This window comes from Watersipora subatra, chromosome 1 (genome assembly GCF_963576615.1).
Source record: "Watersipora subatra chromosome 1, tzWatSuba1.1, whole genome shotgun sequence".
NCBI classification, from domain to species: domain Eukaryota; kingdom Metazoa; phylum Bryozoa; class Gymnolaemata; order Cheilostomatida; family Watersiporidae; genus Watersipora; species Watersipora subatra.
The window spans coordinates 59910147-59927053 of record NC_088708.1 but is presented as its reverse complement, the minus strand read 5'-3'; the positions used below and the strand labels follow the sequence as shown (position 1 = coordinate 59927053).

The window sequence follows — 16907 nt, the reverse complement described above, 5'->3', positions numbered from 1 at the left end:
GGTGACATGCAACACATTGCACCAATAACACAAAACTATAATGGTTGTGAAAGATTCGGTGAAGCCGACCTTCGTTTACAGTGATGAAGCTCTAGCCAGCCTTTAGCGGGTGGCCATTGAGAAGTTATTGTTACTTAGGATTTAAATTGCGTGACTGCCATCCAAATGTGTGAGCCACCCTTCGAAAATCAAGTATGTTGCACAAAGATTGGCTCTGTGATCTTGGCTGGACATATCCGAGTCAAGTGACAAGGGAACCTCAATGACTGGAGACATGCCCAGTTATAGAGAGGAATTTAAGGTTGGATATCATTCCTGGCACTATCAATGGCCTTTTTAGCAATTCAACCCCAACCTGCTGTTTTCAGGTCATGCGTTCTAGACCATTAGGTCACGGATGCTCTATCTCAATAGTGAGTAAGACACTGATGCTCCGCGGTTAGTATCTTACTAGACTCCATAAACATATTTTAAGTACAATATTATTAGTCTTTAGTTTGTAGTAACTTGTTATATATTCTTGTATTTTAGCTTTTTTGGAAAGATATTTATTTGACATCAATAAGAAAACCAATAGCAACTGATTTGTAATCAGAACCGGTGTACATAGTTTGTACAATATTTGAGCGAGGACATAACTCCAAAGAACATTACTGCAATCGTATTGAAATAGTTCCTTGAAAATTATACATGTAATTGCAAATGCTAGAACAATTATGCACCATACTGGAGTGTTGGGGATTAAAACCGAAGACTTGTAAAACTGTTTAAGAAAAATTTCTGGGGAATAGCAATACTACATTAGGAAATAGGAATAGCAGTACTACATTTTCCCGCGAATTGTAACTTGTGCAAGAATTCTCACTTGTACATTCATGCCTGACTATCACTGCTGAAGGTAGACTGCAGTTATTTTTATTTACGCAGAAAGTTAGATCAATTGAAAATAGATCAAAACTAGCCACAAAGCATACACCAAGTCAAATACACAAGTAAGCTAGCAATACTGTACCCTTTTGTATGGTGCATTCCAGAATAATTATTCTTGACAACATTAGACGTTCTGACTATGAGGTGTTCATAGTCAGAAAGATTTTCAGTTCAAAATATGTAACTGAGGTTATCAAAATTTTAAGTAATGTTTAGATTACTAGAACATTTTTATCATGGTGAGTCAGTAAAGTTATAAATAAATCATAAAAGGTTTTAAATGGTGTAGCTACAATGTCAGCTCGCGTGAATACTGTATTTCATTACCTGGTTAGATCGTTGTCACTGTTAGTGATGAAATATCGACGCGAACAAAGGTTTCTTCCTGAACCTGACCAATAATCAGTGACTAGCTATCCTACAAACACTCTAAGATACTTTAACAATAAAATGTTATGGTTTGTTAGTAAGCGCTTTTCTAAAGTGACCCGCTAGAAGGGTAGTTGTGGCATCCGCTTAATTCATAAACTGAGCTCAAGTCCTTAACATTATGAAGCTAAATGTTGAGCTTGCTTGGAATAACTTTGTGCCTCTTGCAAAAATACTGCTTTCTCCTAGATCATAGCCTACCTGAATTGCAGCCGCTCAACACCAGCACTTCTGCTGACTGGGTCTGACACTACCAGTATATATTGATCTGTTCTAGTCGAGTAATACGTCGCTGAAGTTATATCTATGTACCTCCGTGTATATCTGTCCAGTTATAATAGTTATTATATTCACTTCGTTTGTCCAGTTATAGTGACTTAGTGTTAGCAATGAAAAGTCATCATGTACTGGAGTTGTACTTATGACATGCCCATCACAACTCTACAAGCAAACGCCCTTAACCACAAGGCTAAGACGTTCTAATCACACCTATTGCTCTTATCATATACAGTATATCCTTTTCACGATTGCACACGATAAGTTATTAATTTTATACAGCGCGGCCTTGGGTTACAATGCCCCTGTGAAAGATTTTTTTCACCTTACTATATGGAACACAATGTTTTTTCGGCTTTTTCTGTCATACAATATCAACAAAAATTTCTCTCGAAATTCAAATTTGGCAGTCGGTATACTGATTACGACGAAATAATGAAAATGCCAATACGCTATTGCCTAAAAGAGATACGACGCTCGCTCCCTCTCTATCTCAGTTCAGCCTAGTTCCCTCTCTATCTTCAGATCGTTATAAGTTATAGTGAAATCGGAACAGAAAACAGAGAAGTGGTTTTGTGACAGTGATTGGAGTGACAAAAATTTTTGTCACTTAGCCTATGTCAAAGTTGAAGTTTAGTTTAGCAAAGTACATACTAAAACTTGGCTTTAAGTACATGTACGTGCTTAGCTAAAATCATTGAAGTTAAATTTAACATTTATGTTATGCGTCTGTCTCGAAGGTAAGAACTCCCTACGGTATGTCCTGCAGGTAGTACATTGTAATGTTACATTCATTTGAAGATCACAAGTTTAGTGAATACACTAAAGTTACTGTAGGTAACTGTAGCTACTCAGGTAACATACTGTTTTGTTACTAAATTTCAATATACACAGTACATATAGAAATTTTTGATGATTTTCATCAGGGGGTGTTTGCATTAGATAATTACTATGGGTTTCTATACTACTCCATATAACATTATCGCCTTACGATGCCACTTTGAAATGAATTAACACCATATAATTGTGTACCAAATAATTTTTTATTGTTATCATAGCAAAATATATATATATTGAAATGTATCCTACTTGGAACTAAAATCAGAGTGCTCAACATAGGATGGAGCAGTATAAGTTGGAAAATTAAATAGTTTACTTATTTTTCAGCTACTGTCAGTTTCCTGCTGGCACATTCTTCAGGCTGTAAGCTTCAACTGGGGCAAGATGGTGGTATATATATATAATTATAAATTTAGCTCTATACTTCATGTTGAGCAATCTTTATTAGCTCCGCTTATGTAATAATCTTTTACATAATCATTTACATTAGCTGTATAGATATCTACACATATATATTTGAAGTATATAAATATCATTTGAGAAAAATGTTTCATAGGATATAAGCTCAGAGAAACAAAACGTTTAAAGGAGGGAACAACAATAAAGCTATAATTATTATAGTACCTTTAAAAATGGAATAAAATCGATTGGTACTGTATATGACATCATAGCTTAGCTGTGACATGAAATGCTTACGACATGGCAACTGAATAAGCTAAACTTCAAACAAACTGTAGCTCACAGTAAATAAACATTCTTTTAAACTTTCCATGAGCTGTCTTTGAACTTTATGTGTATTGCATTATGAGTTTTGTGAGACCCTTACTCCATTTATACTCCATTTATAGATTGAATCAACTATATTGATTAGAGATAACTTCAAGACGAATTATTCATCAAGTCTAAACAAATTCTGTAGAATTGTTAACAGCAGTCCAAATTATCTACATATAGCGAAACTGGATTCTGTGTCCTTGTCACGCCTGTCGTAAAATATCAACAGAAGAAAGGTTCTCAAGTAAATATCTCGATGCAGCAACACAAGCATCCAGTACTTAATGTAGCAACCAAACCCTTTGAGCTCTTTCACAAGTATTTTGTGGAACCAAATATTTTATTGGCTCAATACCTGCTGCCACTCGCTAATGTGTGGACGGGCAGCTGCACAAACCTGTGATAGATAAAATAGGATTATAGGCAATTTAACGCCGCCAACCCTATGCTATTCGTGCTTAGGTTTAACCAGCATTGTTAAATGAGTGCAAAACATTCACCAGAACTTCCCGCATTGGTACCGCTGAAAGAAAAATCAAGTATTTGGTACAAAACGCATCTTTGTACCAAGCTCTCAAAACAAAATGCTGTGCAATTTTGATATTTAGTACAGAGGTATCCACATGGTTCAAGGCCATTCTTGTGTCTGATGTAATTCACCCCCATGGCAGTCGCATGAACCCCGTCTATTGGAGTAACTTTAAATGATGTGACATGTTTCTTGTGAGGAGTGTCTCCTCCAACGGAACCAGTGCTTCCCTCACTCGCTTGAACTGTGGTTGTGGTTTTCTCTTCTACAGTGCTTGCAGAAATGTTTTCAGTTTTGCTGTTAGTTGGTATAATTGTGGTGGAGTCATGATGAGAGTTATAAATTGTATAAGTTGAGCTACTAAGAGAATAGTTGGTTGTAGAAATGGTTTTAGTAGATGTATAACCAAATATGTTTGCAGAGTTTGCAGTGTTATTGTCAGAAGTACCAGTGTAGGCAGTAGAAGTGGTAGTACTAGAGCTCTGATCAGTATTAGGAGTATCAGTGTAGTTAGCAGAAGTGGTAGTACTAGAGCTCTGATCAGTGTTAGGAGTATCAGTGTAGTTAGTAGAAGTGTTAGTACTAGAGCTCTGATCCTTATTAGTAGTACCGGTGTAGTCAGTAGAAGTGGTAGTATTAGAGCTCTGATCAGTATTAGTAGTACCAGTGTAGTCAATAGAAGTGGTAGTACTAGAGCTCTTATCAGTATTAGTAGTACCAGTGTAGTCAGTAGAAGTAGTAGTACTAGAGCTCTGATCCTCATTAGTAGTACCAGTGTAGTCAGTAGAAGTGTTAGTACTAGAGCTCTGATCAGTATTAGGAGTATCAGTGTAGTTAGTAGAAGTGGTTGTACTAGAGCTCTGATCAGTATTAGTAGCACCAGTGTAGTCAGTAGAAGTAGTAGTACTAGAGCTCTGATCAGTATTAGGAGTACTAGTGTAGTCAGTAGAAGTGTTAGTACTAGAATTCTGATTGGTATTAATAGTACCAGTGTAGTCAGTAGAAGTAGTAGTACTAGAGCTCTGATCAGTATTAGTAGTACCAGTGTAGTCAGTAGAAGTGGTAGTACTAGAGCTCTGATCAGTATTAGTAGTACCAGTGTAGTCAATAGAAGTGGTAGTACTAGAGCTCTTATCAGTATTAGTAGTACCAGTGTAGTCAGTAGAAGTAGTAGTACTAGAGCTCTGATCCTCATTAGTAGTACCAGTGTAGTCAGTAGAAGTAGTAGTACTAGAGCTCTGATCAGTATTAGGAGTACTAGTGTAGTCAGTAGAAGTGTTAGTACTAGAATTCTGATTGGTATTAATAGTACCAGTGTAGTCAGTAGAAGTAGTAGTACTAGAGCTCTGATCAGTATTAGTAGTACCAGTGTAGTCAGTAGAAGTGGTAGTACTAGAGCTCTGATCAGTATTAGTAGTACCAGTGTAGTCAATAGAAGTGGTAGTACTAGAGCTCTTATCAGTATTAGTAGTACCAGTGTAGTCAGTAGAAGTAGTAGTACTAGAGCTCTGATCCTCATTAGTAGTACCAGTGTAGTCAGTAGAAGTGTTAGTACTAGAGCTCTGATCAGTATTAGGAGTACTAGTGTAGTCAGTAGAAGTGTTAGTACTAGAACTCTGATTGGTATTAATAGTACCAGTGTAGTCAGTAGAAGTAGTAGTACTAGAGCTCTGATCAGTGTTAGGAGTACTAGTGTAGTCAGTGGAAGTGGTAGTACTAGCACTCTGATCGGTATTAATAGTACCAGTGTAGTCAGTAGAAGTGGTAGTACTAGAGCTCTGATCAGTATTAGGAGTACTAGTGTAGTCAGTAGAAGTGTTAGTACTAGAACTCTGATTGGTATTAATAGTACCAGTGTAGTCAGTAGAAGTAGTAGTACTAGAGCTCTGATCAGTGTTAGGAGTACTAGTGTAGTCAGTGGAAGTGGTAGTACTAGCACTCTGATCGGTATTAATAGTACCAGTGTAGTCAGTAGAAGTGGTAGTACTAGAGCTCGCACTTGCAGTATTCTGATCGTAGTTGGCAGGTCCATGGGTCATCAGATCCTCTACAACAATCCAATATTTACTTGTGGCTTCTGCAATGTACTAGATTTTGCCTTTTACATGAATATATAGGTAGCACTGCGACAACACTAATAGCCAACCTATGAACAAAGAACAAGAGGTAAGTTTCATGATGGCCTTACCTAAGCTGTAAATCTCTATGACTTGATTGAAAGACTTTAATCGGGACAGAACGACTAAGGAAATAGGATGGCCATTGTTTTGGTTGATAATCGTGTAGTATACCTCGTCAGCATCGGCTACACCGATGTACTCAGCTGAGATCATGTCATCAGTTAATAGATCACATGACCGTATGATTTTTTCTGCAGGTGAGAACTGAAGAACTTCCCTATTCCTTAGCCAAAGATAATGCGCGTCGTCACTTGCCGAGTGTTTACAGTAGACTTCACTCTTTGTGTGGTTGTCGTTACTGACTACTGCGTACACATCAGTGTCGGTAGCTATAAGCCAAAGCCAATCATGACTATTGAAGTAGCTTGTTACGAAAGCGTCTTCTATGCCCTCCGTGAAATCTGGTAACATTCCTGTCCATGTTGGACTTGAAAAATTAGAAAAAACATATAGGGCCAACTGTTCTTGATCATCATCGAAGCATAGCAAGTACGGCTGAGGAATCAATGTTGAGTCTGGATGCAGGCCAAAAGACATGACATCATCACACTGAGGCGACCAATTAGCTGAAGAGTATCGTTCTACATGTAGCGACTCCACAAATACTTGGTTGATATTAACGTTGTCGTCGTCGTCTTCCGTTATTATCCAGAATGTATCTTCTCCATTAACTGATCCATTATGAACAACTCTTTCCATCTCATCTAGATCGCCTGGTAGCTCTGCCAATAGCAATTGACATAAAAATCAACAACGATTCTGTAAAGTCTCATGAAGAAAGCAATGTTAAACTGTGAAACACAAAAGTAGGAATATTTTGGAGAGCTTAAATATATGTTAATAATTTTCCATTTGCCGATAATAATAATAATGGTGAGATTTAATTGCTTTCCACAAATCGTTGCCTGACTTTCTAAATTATTATTGGATTGATGATTGTGCTAGGCAGCACTGACTAGGCAGCATCGGCTAAGCAGCAGGCTAGGCAGCATTGGCTGTTTAAAGATCTACAACTATGATTTTTTTATAATAAAACTTGACCAGAAGTCATTTTAGCTAGTCATATGATTTAGTGTTGCAAGCGCAGAAGCAACCTTATTGTTATCTAAGGGCAGAAACTAAAAATTCATTGACTGGTTAATTAACAGTCAGAAAATGACTGTATGAACTTAGGTTTACCGTCTAACAACTTATATATACTTACTACATATGTAGGTTATACAAGCCAAAACTGGTAGAAACCATTTGTTTTACGCTGTCAAATAATTGGAAGACATCATTATTTGTTATTCTCGAGTTAACCCTTCATGGTTACTCTATTTGACAGCTACTGCTACTAAAAGTTTCCTGCATAAACACATGAATAACCAGTTAATGTCATTCTTTACCATTCTGAGTAAAAGGCTAACTTCGTATGAACACTAAAATTGTATTTTGCTACATAAATGGGAGATATGCCATCTTTGTTGAATGTAGAACATGAATTCATTCAGTCTAGTTCAGGGATGTAAAACAACACTCTAAATGTTCACCTTTGACCTCTATGAGTAGTCTTTATTAGGTTTAGCAGTTGTATTTATGTGATACGTGTATGCAAACCAATAAAACTTATCAAACATGCCAGAAATTTAAAAGATGTTGAACTATAGATGTAAAACATTGCTAGAGAGTAACTGTATGTAAAACATTGCTGGAGAGTAACTGTATGTAAAACATTGCTAGAGAGTAACTATAGATGTAAAACATTGCTAGAGAGTAACTGTATGTAAAACATTGCAGGAGAGTAACTGTATGTAAAACATTGCTAAAGAGTAACTATAGATGTAAAACATTGCTAGAGAGTAACTGTATGTAAAACATTGCTGGAGAGTAACTGTATGTAAAACATTGCTAAAGAGTAACTGTATGTAAAACATTGCTAGAGAGTAACTGTATGTAAAACATTGCTAAAGAGTAAATGTATGTAAAACATTGCTAAAGAGTAACTATAGATGTAAAACATTGCTGGAGAGCAACTATAGATGTAAAACATTGCTAAAGAGTAACTATAGATGTAAAACATTGCTAGAGAGTAACTATAGATGTAAAACATTGCTAAAGAGTAACTATAGATGTAAAACATTGCTAGAGAGTAACTGTATGTAAAACATTGCTAGAGAGTAACTGTATGTAAAACATTGCTAAAGAGTAACTATAGATGTAAAACATTGCTGGAGAGCAACTATAGATGTAAAACATCTATAGTTACTTTCTATGGTTACTCTCTATAGTTACTAGAGAGTAACCATAGATTTATTACTCTCTTGCCAATAAACAAATTTATTTTTTTCAAGAGCAGCTGAAAATTTTTGCTCTAGCATTTTTATTATTTGTAGTTTTAGTTCTGATAAAAACAGTATCTTTTTCCTTGTTTCGTCGTTACTAAAACCTACGCTAAACATTTTGGGGTCAATAATTTAAAAAATAACGAAGGAAAACGGAAAGTATAAAACGCTGTAACATTATTCAAGCATCATAGAACCACACGTTGCGAAGTAGACACGTGTAGTCATGTGCTGTTATGAAATGCTTTGATAAAGTTTGAAGGTATTATGTTGAAACATACTCTAAGTAGAGACAAACGTCTATGCTGAGGTCATGATAGGCCGTGGTTTGACGGTGAGAGGATCTAATCATGGAAGTGAGTTGAGTGTTGAAAAAATGACCATAGACATTGACCATAGACAGCTAAGCAACGTTCAGCCGATTACTATACTGGAATTGCCAAACATGAAAAAATACTTCATATCTGGTAAGTCTATAGGCCTTGATAGGCCTTGAACAAAAACCAGCGATATTATCAGCGCACGCTAAAAATACTTATAAATATTGTAACAATAACAGCAACAACAATGATAAAACAAGACAAATATTATTGTCAGATTTGAGTGACAATGGAGTGCAGAGGGAACATCCAAGATTTTAATTGAAATCTGCAAACGTACTTTTGTAAAACTCTTACTTACCCACTTCCACGAGTCTGTTATTTGTTGCTATACCCTGATATAGACGCTGCTTGGTCAGCACATAAAACACATCTCTTCTCCAATAGTCTGCACATATGTCCTTAACAGTATCATTGATTCGGATCACATCATTCCTTAGTTGGTTCATAGACAGCGGTATAGCTCTGCCTGCAACTAAATTATCATAACCTGTTACTGTTGGCATCGTCTTCAACAAAATCATAATGATACAGTATATCATCTAGACGTCTTGCTATTTTAAAAAATCTTCCGCCTCACATACATCGTAGTCTTAAAAAGAGGCTGTAAACATGATTCATAGCTATTACCAACTTGCTATCCTCTGCTCTACTTACTGCAATGAATTAGAATAAACTACTAAGTCTAAGAGAATGGCAGCATATCTTATGCTGACTGCTATGATATAAGGGTATCGGACAGACAGACAGACTCGTAAGATGTTAATTACCGATATGTTTGGCTGATTTACCGAGTAATACCACATAAACAACATTCAATACTACTTCTTGTGAGACATGTGTAGAGCAGCCATACAGTACATGTCTAGAATGCTCACAAAACATGTATACACTAGCTCACACGGTACAAATCTGTTAAAAAGTAAATTTGCTAGCCGAAATCACTAACCTGTGAGAAAAAGTAAGAAAATGGCTACCATATATGTTAGGCCAAAACTAGACGACATCTCTGCAAGACAGGAATATTTTGCATGCCAGTCAACAACTTCATATATATAGGATACTAACTATTGATTATGAAGTAATTACAGTTGCAGCATGCTTTGTATATGCAGGCCTCAAAATGTTAGTTCAGGGATGCTTTATGGACAAACAGTGTTCGCTGGAATAAAGCTGTTTCGACTTACCATAAAACTTCTAAATGGCTTATTTCGATGAGGCTTCACATTTATAAATGACTAGCTGCATTACCTGTGTTTGGGAACAGATTTACGTAAAGCAATAGTTTTGTTGAGAGTTGTCTTTCATACTGTAAAACAACTCCAAATACGCAAACTACTGAAATCTTTGTGCAGATCAGACTGCATACACATATGCAGACATACATGTCAATAATGTTGGAGAGACCAATGGAAATATGCAATGTGTTCTACAGCTAGTCTACAATGCATCAGTCTCGAACCACTCAAATCGGAGTTGTCCTAATTTTGTACACAGAACTGATAATGAAATTGACATTGCTAGGCAAACTGAAATTGTTCAAACTGGCAGTATTGAAAAATTGTTCATGTTTTAAGAAATTCTACAAAATATTTGCTATTGCACTGCTGAGCTATTGCCAGCATTTATTGAATGGAGACATCTACATGCACTATACATGACTTCTACAGTTCTACATCGAATGTAGACTTCTAACACTAATCATGGCTCACCAGTTCTTCGTCTATAGCCTGTATTTTGACATGGTATATACAAACTAGAGGTGGAACGAGACAGGTTTTTTAAGTTCGAGACGAGACTCGAGACACTGTCTTGTAAAAATTTGAAACTCGAGACTCGAGACAGTAAAATAATGAGCATTTGGTGATGATTTCACTACACAAGTACTAGCTACTTGGTATATATAAAATTAATAAAACTATTTTTAAATTGAATTTTCACCTGATGTAAACGATTTAAATACAACATTTTAATAGTGATATGCATGTAGTTTTTGTAAACAAAAGTGACACAAACAGCTCTAAAATACCAAAGTTATATATTCTAAGAATTTTGAGCTTGATTGATCATAATTATTATAAACATATTGCTTTGTACATGTATATTTTTACCCTATATTGAATAGTTCTTACTTTTTGATGTAATGAAACCGATAGCCATCGCTCTACAAAGAAATACCGCAACTAAAAGAACACACGATAACACTTTCATTCTTATCGTTTCATTAATGTTAAGTGTTGTTTGTGTATTAACTGTAGTATGTGAATTATATTTAAATTGTACTCATGAAATTATATTAATTACTGTATACATGCACATGTATATTCTTATATTGAGCTAACAAATCGTCATTGTTAACCGAACACGGACTATAGTCGACACGGCCTTTCGTTCGTTTCTCCGTGTCCGGGCAAGTTTTACCCGCGATTGGTAGTATATACGTAGGAGAGGCCCGAATTTTATGAAGGACAGTTGGTGTTTAGACACGATACGATAAAATACAGACATTTTACCCGCAAGTCTTATTTATTAAATTAGATTATCCGAAGAGTAATTAGATACGACCCGGTATCTGTTTTAAGGACACAGAACCGAACTAAAATATAACAGGGCCGTTGTCCGGACTACATGATTAGACTCAGTGGCCAACATAATCAATAGCAACAGGTAGTAACGGACCGGGTATAACTTTAAAGGCAGTTGCCCGCAATCCATTACAATATATGGAGTTGTTGCTACCGCAAGAAGCCATGTTTTAACAACCGTGCGCAGGCGCTTTAGTTCTATTTCCTGTCTCGAGTTTGGCAATAGTTAAGTCGAGACCGATACGAGACAGGTCGATACTCGAGACGTCTCGTGTCTCGTTCCACTTCTAATACAAACAGTGCTGCAGTAATGTGGTTGTGTTAATAAAATTTATCAGTAAAATTTACATGTGTAACAGGACAGACAGTACGATGTCAAGGCAGATACAGCATTAGCACCTTACAATAATAAAACATAACGCCAACACAATAGCCTTTTTATGAGACACAGTAAGCAAAACAAATGCATGAAAATATTTATATACTGAAAAATATGCTAGAAAATGCTGCATGTGGATAATAGGTAGGTATAGCAGTACATGAAGAACATAGCATGACACAATAATAACAATGTTAATTTAATGCAAGCATGACATAACAATAAGACAATGTTAATCAACGCAACACTTGCGGATAGACAACATTTTTTGTTTTTCTGTCGGGTGTATGAACATACAGTTTTCGGCTTGTGCCTACTCTTGAGCAGGCAACATACAGCTGGCCATGGCTAAAGCAAGGGGACAGTAAGTCGATACCAGCTACTTTGAGGGATTGACCTTGCGACTTGTTGATGGTCATAGCAAAGCAGACTCTGATGGGGAACTGAATCCTTTTAAATTCAAATGGTAGATCAGTTGGAATAATTGGGATCCTTGGAATAAAAACGTATTCTCCTCTACCAGATGCTGAAATGATTTTGGCCTGAATTACGTGCGAAAACATTTGCGTAACAATTAGCCGAGTGCCATTACATAACTTTGGAGGATTGAGGTTGCGGAGAAGCATGATCGGTGTTCCTATCTTTAGTTGCAATTTATGAGCAGGAAGTCTGGGCAAGTCCAGTGAATTTAAGAATTCCACAGGATATTCTACAGCAGCGTCATCAGTCAACGATGTATCAACAGAAGTGAAGGTTTTTGAATTGCCAGGTAGTTGGGCTAAAAGCTGTGAGTTTATGGCAGCAGCTGCATCATTCCGGGGGCAAATAATAGCTCGCTCAGATAACCAATCAACATCTTGGAACCTCTGTCGCAGATTAGGGTAAACGTTCTCCTGAAGTTGCTCGGTTGAATCCACAAAAGTGCCGTAGCCATAGATATATATACCTATGGTATATATATCTATGGCCGTAGCCATCAAGTGACACCAAACCATCCTCAGCACTGACTGGCAAACGCCCTTCACAAATACGCAGCAGTCCAGCAGCAAAATGTGCACTTGTTTCGTCACCAAGAATAGCGGCACGCATGTTTCATGTCAAATGCAGCTGCACAACAGACGGCCACAAAAATGATGATTTGATACATGCATTTATCTTATCAGCAGGTGTGCCTCTTTGTATGACAGGCAATGTTTGGCAAAAATCTCCAGAAAGTAAAAGAGTTACCCCACCGAAAAGTCTATTATTTTCACGCAAGTCCTTTAGGGTAAGGTTTAAAGCTTCAAATGCGAGCTTGTGCGACATTGTGCACTCATCCCACACAATAAGAACGCATCGTTGCAGAAGTTGGGCAGTTCCGCTGTTCTTTTTGATATTGCACACAGGATTCTCAGTTCTGGCCAAATTAAGAGGCAGTTTCAGTGCTGAATGCGCAGTGCGGCCACCAGGGAGTAAGGTAGCTGCAATGCCAGATGAAGCTACAGCTAAAGCAATTTTTCCAGACTCTCGTACTTTTGCCAATATATGATTAGTGACAAAGGTTTTGCCGGTCCCACCTGGTGCGTGAAGAAACACCATACCACCACTGTTTTGTTCAATTTTCTCCAAAACTGAGTTATATGCAGCTCTTTGCTCTTCCAGCAGCAGCGGTTCATTGGTTTCAACATGGCGACGGAGCTCTTCATGGTCATATGCTGTTTCGCGTAATATTTCCCTGCAAACAACAGGTTGCTCCACTCTAACAGGCCTGGGAAGTCCATAAACTGAGAGGTTGTTGTTTGTGACCTCAAGCACTTGGTCTTCAATAAATATAAGAGCAATATTGAACATTCTATCTGTGAACTGCAGTTGTTGATCCTGAAGCAGTGGTCGCTCATGAAACAGGATGTCTTCAGCCAAATGTTCCTTAAACTCTTGCCACAGCTGAAGAGGGTGAGAAAGCTGGCAGGTGCCCAACATAATAGCAAACAACTTGCGCAGTTGGGCAGGTGACCGTACAGTTGCAGCTTCTTCCAAGGCCTCCCTCCACTGTGCATCATCTTCCAATAGCCCCAAACGTCTGCATGCTTCATGGAAAGTGGCACAGACATGACCTTCAACAGTTCTCAAATGCTTAAAGGACATTGGGCCAACTACGTGATGCAGCATGATTCGAAGAAAGAAACATTCACGATTGTTGGGGTGAACAGTGTATACCCGTGCTAGGGCATCAGTTTGCTATATGCCAGGATGATCAGGCACAGCAGCTTCATGAACTCGTCTCTTCCAGCATTTTGTGGATGCGTCAAAGGTGTAATAGGCTGGCAATTGGCAGTAGAGAAGCGTCTTGGCAAAATCATCAAGTGTACAAAGCTTGAAAAAGGCGGTAAGGGTAGTGCCACGTGGTTCTTGAAGTTGTTGCTGAAGATTTGCTTCAGCGAAATACACTCTCTGGCCATTCTCAAGATGGACACTCAGATGCTGGACAGTCGGGTGTCGTGCATGAATAGGGAGACTGAAGATGCGCCACATTGCTTCATTTGCACTGATATACCGTCCACTCTCATAGCGAGCTACTTCATCAACCTGTGCTCCATCTCTTTCCAAGCCGAACACTGCTTGATCACTACCCTTATTGACATATTTGCAAATATATTTGATAGATTTTACTGAGTTGCAAAATTCGACATTGATGTGTGCATTGAATACTTTGGACAGCAAAGGGCAGTAAGGCACTATCCATCTATTGTCCAAAGTGATCTCGTAGGCCTCTCCAACAGCTCGCAATGTGTGTTGTTTGGTGAAACCTCCATCATCAGCGGAACGACGACGATACAATGGATACCCATCTATGCCAGTAACTGTGTCTTTAATGAGAGCCTTAGGGTACTTCTTGGTACATGTGCCATCTTTCATGCAGGGTGAACCGGGGTTTAGCTGGCCACATGGACCATGTACCATGTGCTTGGTGACAATTTCGAACAGCTCAGGGTCTTCCACTCGATTTGGTATTTCTGCAGAAATGACACAATCAACCTGTTCTGGCCTGATGCGATCGCATAACCAAATTAGAATGTTTGCATGAGGGAGTCCACGTTTTTGCCATTCAATGGTGTACATATGGCATGGCACAGCACCAAATATTGCACCAGTGGTGATGTAATCCATTAGTTGCTTTAGTTTTAGGTGAAACACTTTTGCAACCACATCGTGTCTGTCATAGCTTTGCTGACCAGGCAGCAATTCATTGGAAATTTCATCCCATTTGCTGTTGCAGGTAAATGTGATGAAGAGGTCTGGTCTGCCGTAATGTCGCACATATGTCATGGCATCCTGTGTACGCTCATGCATGTAGCGCGGGCCACCAGTAAAAGATGAAGGTAAAATCACCATGTTACCTAGTTGGTTTGCATTGCGATCATCAGCCACTGCATCACGCAGGTGAATGTAGTCATCAGCTCTTAGCCGTGTCTGATGGTGGCGGATAAAGCTAAGTCTTTCAGTTTCAATTTTAGCGTACATATCAACTGCAAACTGCAAAAACAGCTTTCGGCACCTGTGAATGTAGTTGAAGCTACCATCACGAACCATCAGTCTGCTAGCATAAAAATCCATAGCAGAAACCTTTCGTGTACCTGGCTCTCCTGTGCGAATGTCAGTCTGTCGCAGCTGAAAGTTGTAGCCATCGTCACCTCGCCAGAAAATGAGTGGATACTGCAGGGCGTCATATGCTCTGTGCGTCTCAGATATCCTCTGCAGTTCATTGCTACGTAACTGCAGAACAATATCCCGCCTTTCAAACTGCTGTCCAACTATTTGAATGGCAACTTCATCTATGACAGGAGCATTGAATCTCCTTTCATGCTCTCCAACAGGGTGTTTGTCAGCATGAATGACAATTCGCAAGTCATCCGTGTTTTCAGGCAGCCTCTCCCGAGCAGTTTTGAAATCACGCACATATTTATTTTGCTCGTGTAGAACATCCTGCAGCTCACGGATTACGTTTAATCGCACTCCTTCAACAATACCACGCCGATGTTCTGCCTCTGCCTGCTGGTCACCCATGAAATAGATTTGCAGGAACTGTGGTTGCTCACCCGGTATCGGAAGCAAGGATCCAATCAGATGGTAGACTTGACCCTGAACCTTGAAATTTGGGTTAAATCCAGGCTCATCAATGGTTTTAGCTTCAAATGATGTCATTTGACAACAGCTGTTATATTTTCGTATATTCCCCAAAAAATGTTCAGAATCAGGATTTGCGCCTTGGAATAGGTGAGTCAATACAGGTGGAATACCCTCAGAGAGTGGTCGTAGGCGAACTTTCCCATTGTTGCAACAAATGCCTGGCCTCTCGTCTTTCCAACGTAAGGCATTACATCTGGAACATTTTTTAGACATTCGTCCCATAAAAAATTTCTGATGGGCCCTTTACTGCGTTGCAGGATTGTGGTCAAGTGCAAAGTTTTCTGCCCATGCACGGCGCCTGGTAGGTTGTGGCGGCCAAGCAGCTGCTGTAGTTTGTGTATCTTGCCGTGGGAGTCGCTGCTGGGTCGGCTCAGCAGTCTCTGCACTTCTAGCAGCTGCAGCATCTATTCTGGCCTGCTCTCGATGTACCTGTGTTTGTTCAGCGGTTTCTGCTCTTCTAGCTGCTGCTATTCTGTTTCGTTGTAGGCGTAGCTGTGTTTGTTCTGCAGTTTCTGCACTTCTAGCATATGCAGTAGCTATTCTGTCTCGTTGTAGGCGTAGCTGAGTTTGCTCTGCAGTTTCTGCACTTCTAGCAGATGCAGTAGCTATTCTGTCTCGTTGTAGGCGTAGCTGTGTTTGCTCTGCAGTTTCTGCACTTCTAGCAGATGCAGTAGCTATTCTGTCTCGTTGTAGGCGTAGCTGTGTTTGCTCTGCAGTTTCTGCACTTCTAGCAGATGCAGTAGCTATTCTGTCTCGTTGTAGGCGTTGCTGTGTTTGCTCTGCAGTTTCTGCACTTTTAGCAGATGCAGTAGCTATTCTGTCTCGTTGTAGGCGTATCTGTGTTTGCTCTGCAGTTTCTGCACTTCTAGCAGATGCAGTAGCTATTCTGTTTCGTTGTAGGAGTAGCTGTGTTTGCTCTGCAGTTTCCGCTCGTCTAGCTGCTGCTTTGCGAACTCGGTCTCTTTCTCTACGGGAATCAATCTGTTCTTGCGTTTGAGCGGTAGGCTTTTTAGGAGGCATTGTACCGCTTAAACCGTTTCTAAAAGTGAATAAGATGGTGTGCTTTTTTGTAATATATGCTGCTCGCTTTCTTCTCACCGTCGCCTATCGCAAC

The 16907-nt window shown here is 38.9% G+C and overlaps 3 protein-coding genes across 3 annotated transcripts; all 3 read right to left on the bottom strand.

Moving 5' to 3' along the window:
- Positions 1–11862: 11862 nt before the first annotated feature.
- On the bottom strand, positions 11863–12603 carry LOC137389768 (ATP-dependent DNA helicase PIF1-like). Its single transcript, XM_068075863.1, has one exon. It carries the CDS (start codon positions 12601–12603, stop codon positions 11863–11865), a length of 741 nt encoding a protein of 246 aa, XP_067931964.1.
- Positions 12604–12718: 115 nt separating this feature from the next.
- Positions 12719–13750, bottom strand: LOC137389759 (uncharacterized). The gene has a single exon (XM_068075851.1). It carries the CDS (start codon positions 13748–13750, stop codon positions 12719–12721), a length of 1032 nt encoding a protein of 343 aa, XP_067931952.1.
- Positions 13751–13843: 93 nt separating this feature from the next.
- On the bottom strand, positions 13844–15808 carry LOC137389750 (uncharacterized). The gene has a single exon (XM_068075839.1). It carries the CDS (start codon positions 15806–15808, stop codon positions 13844–13846), a length of 1965 nt encoding a protein of 654 aa, XP_067931940.1.
- Positions 15809–16907: the final 1099 nt, after the last annotated feature.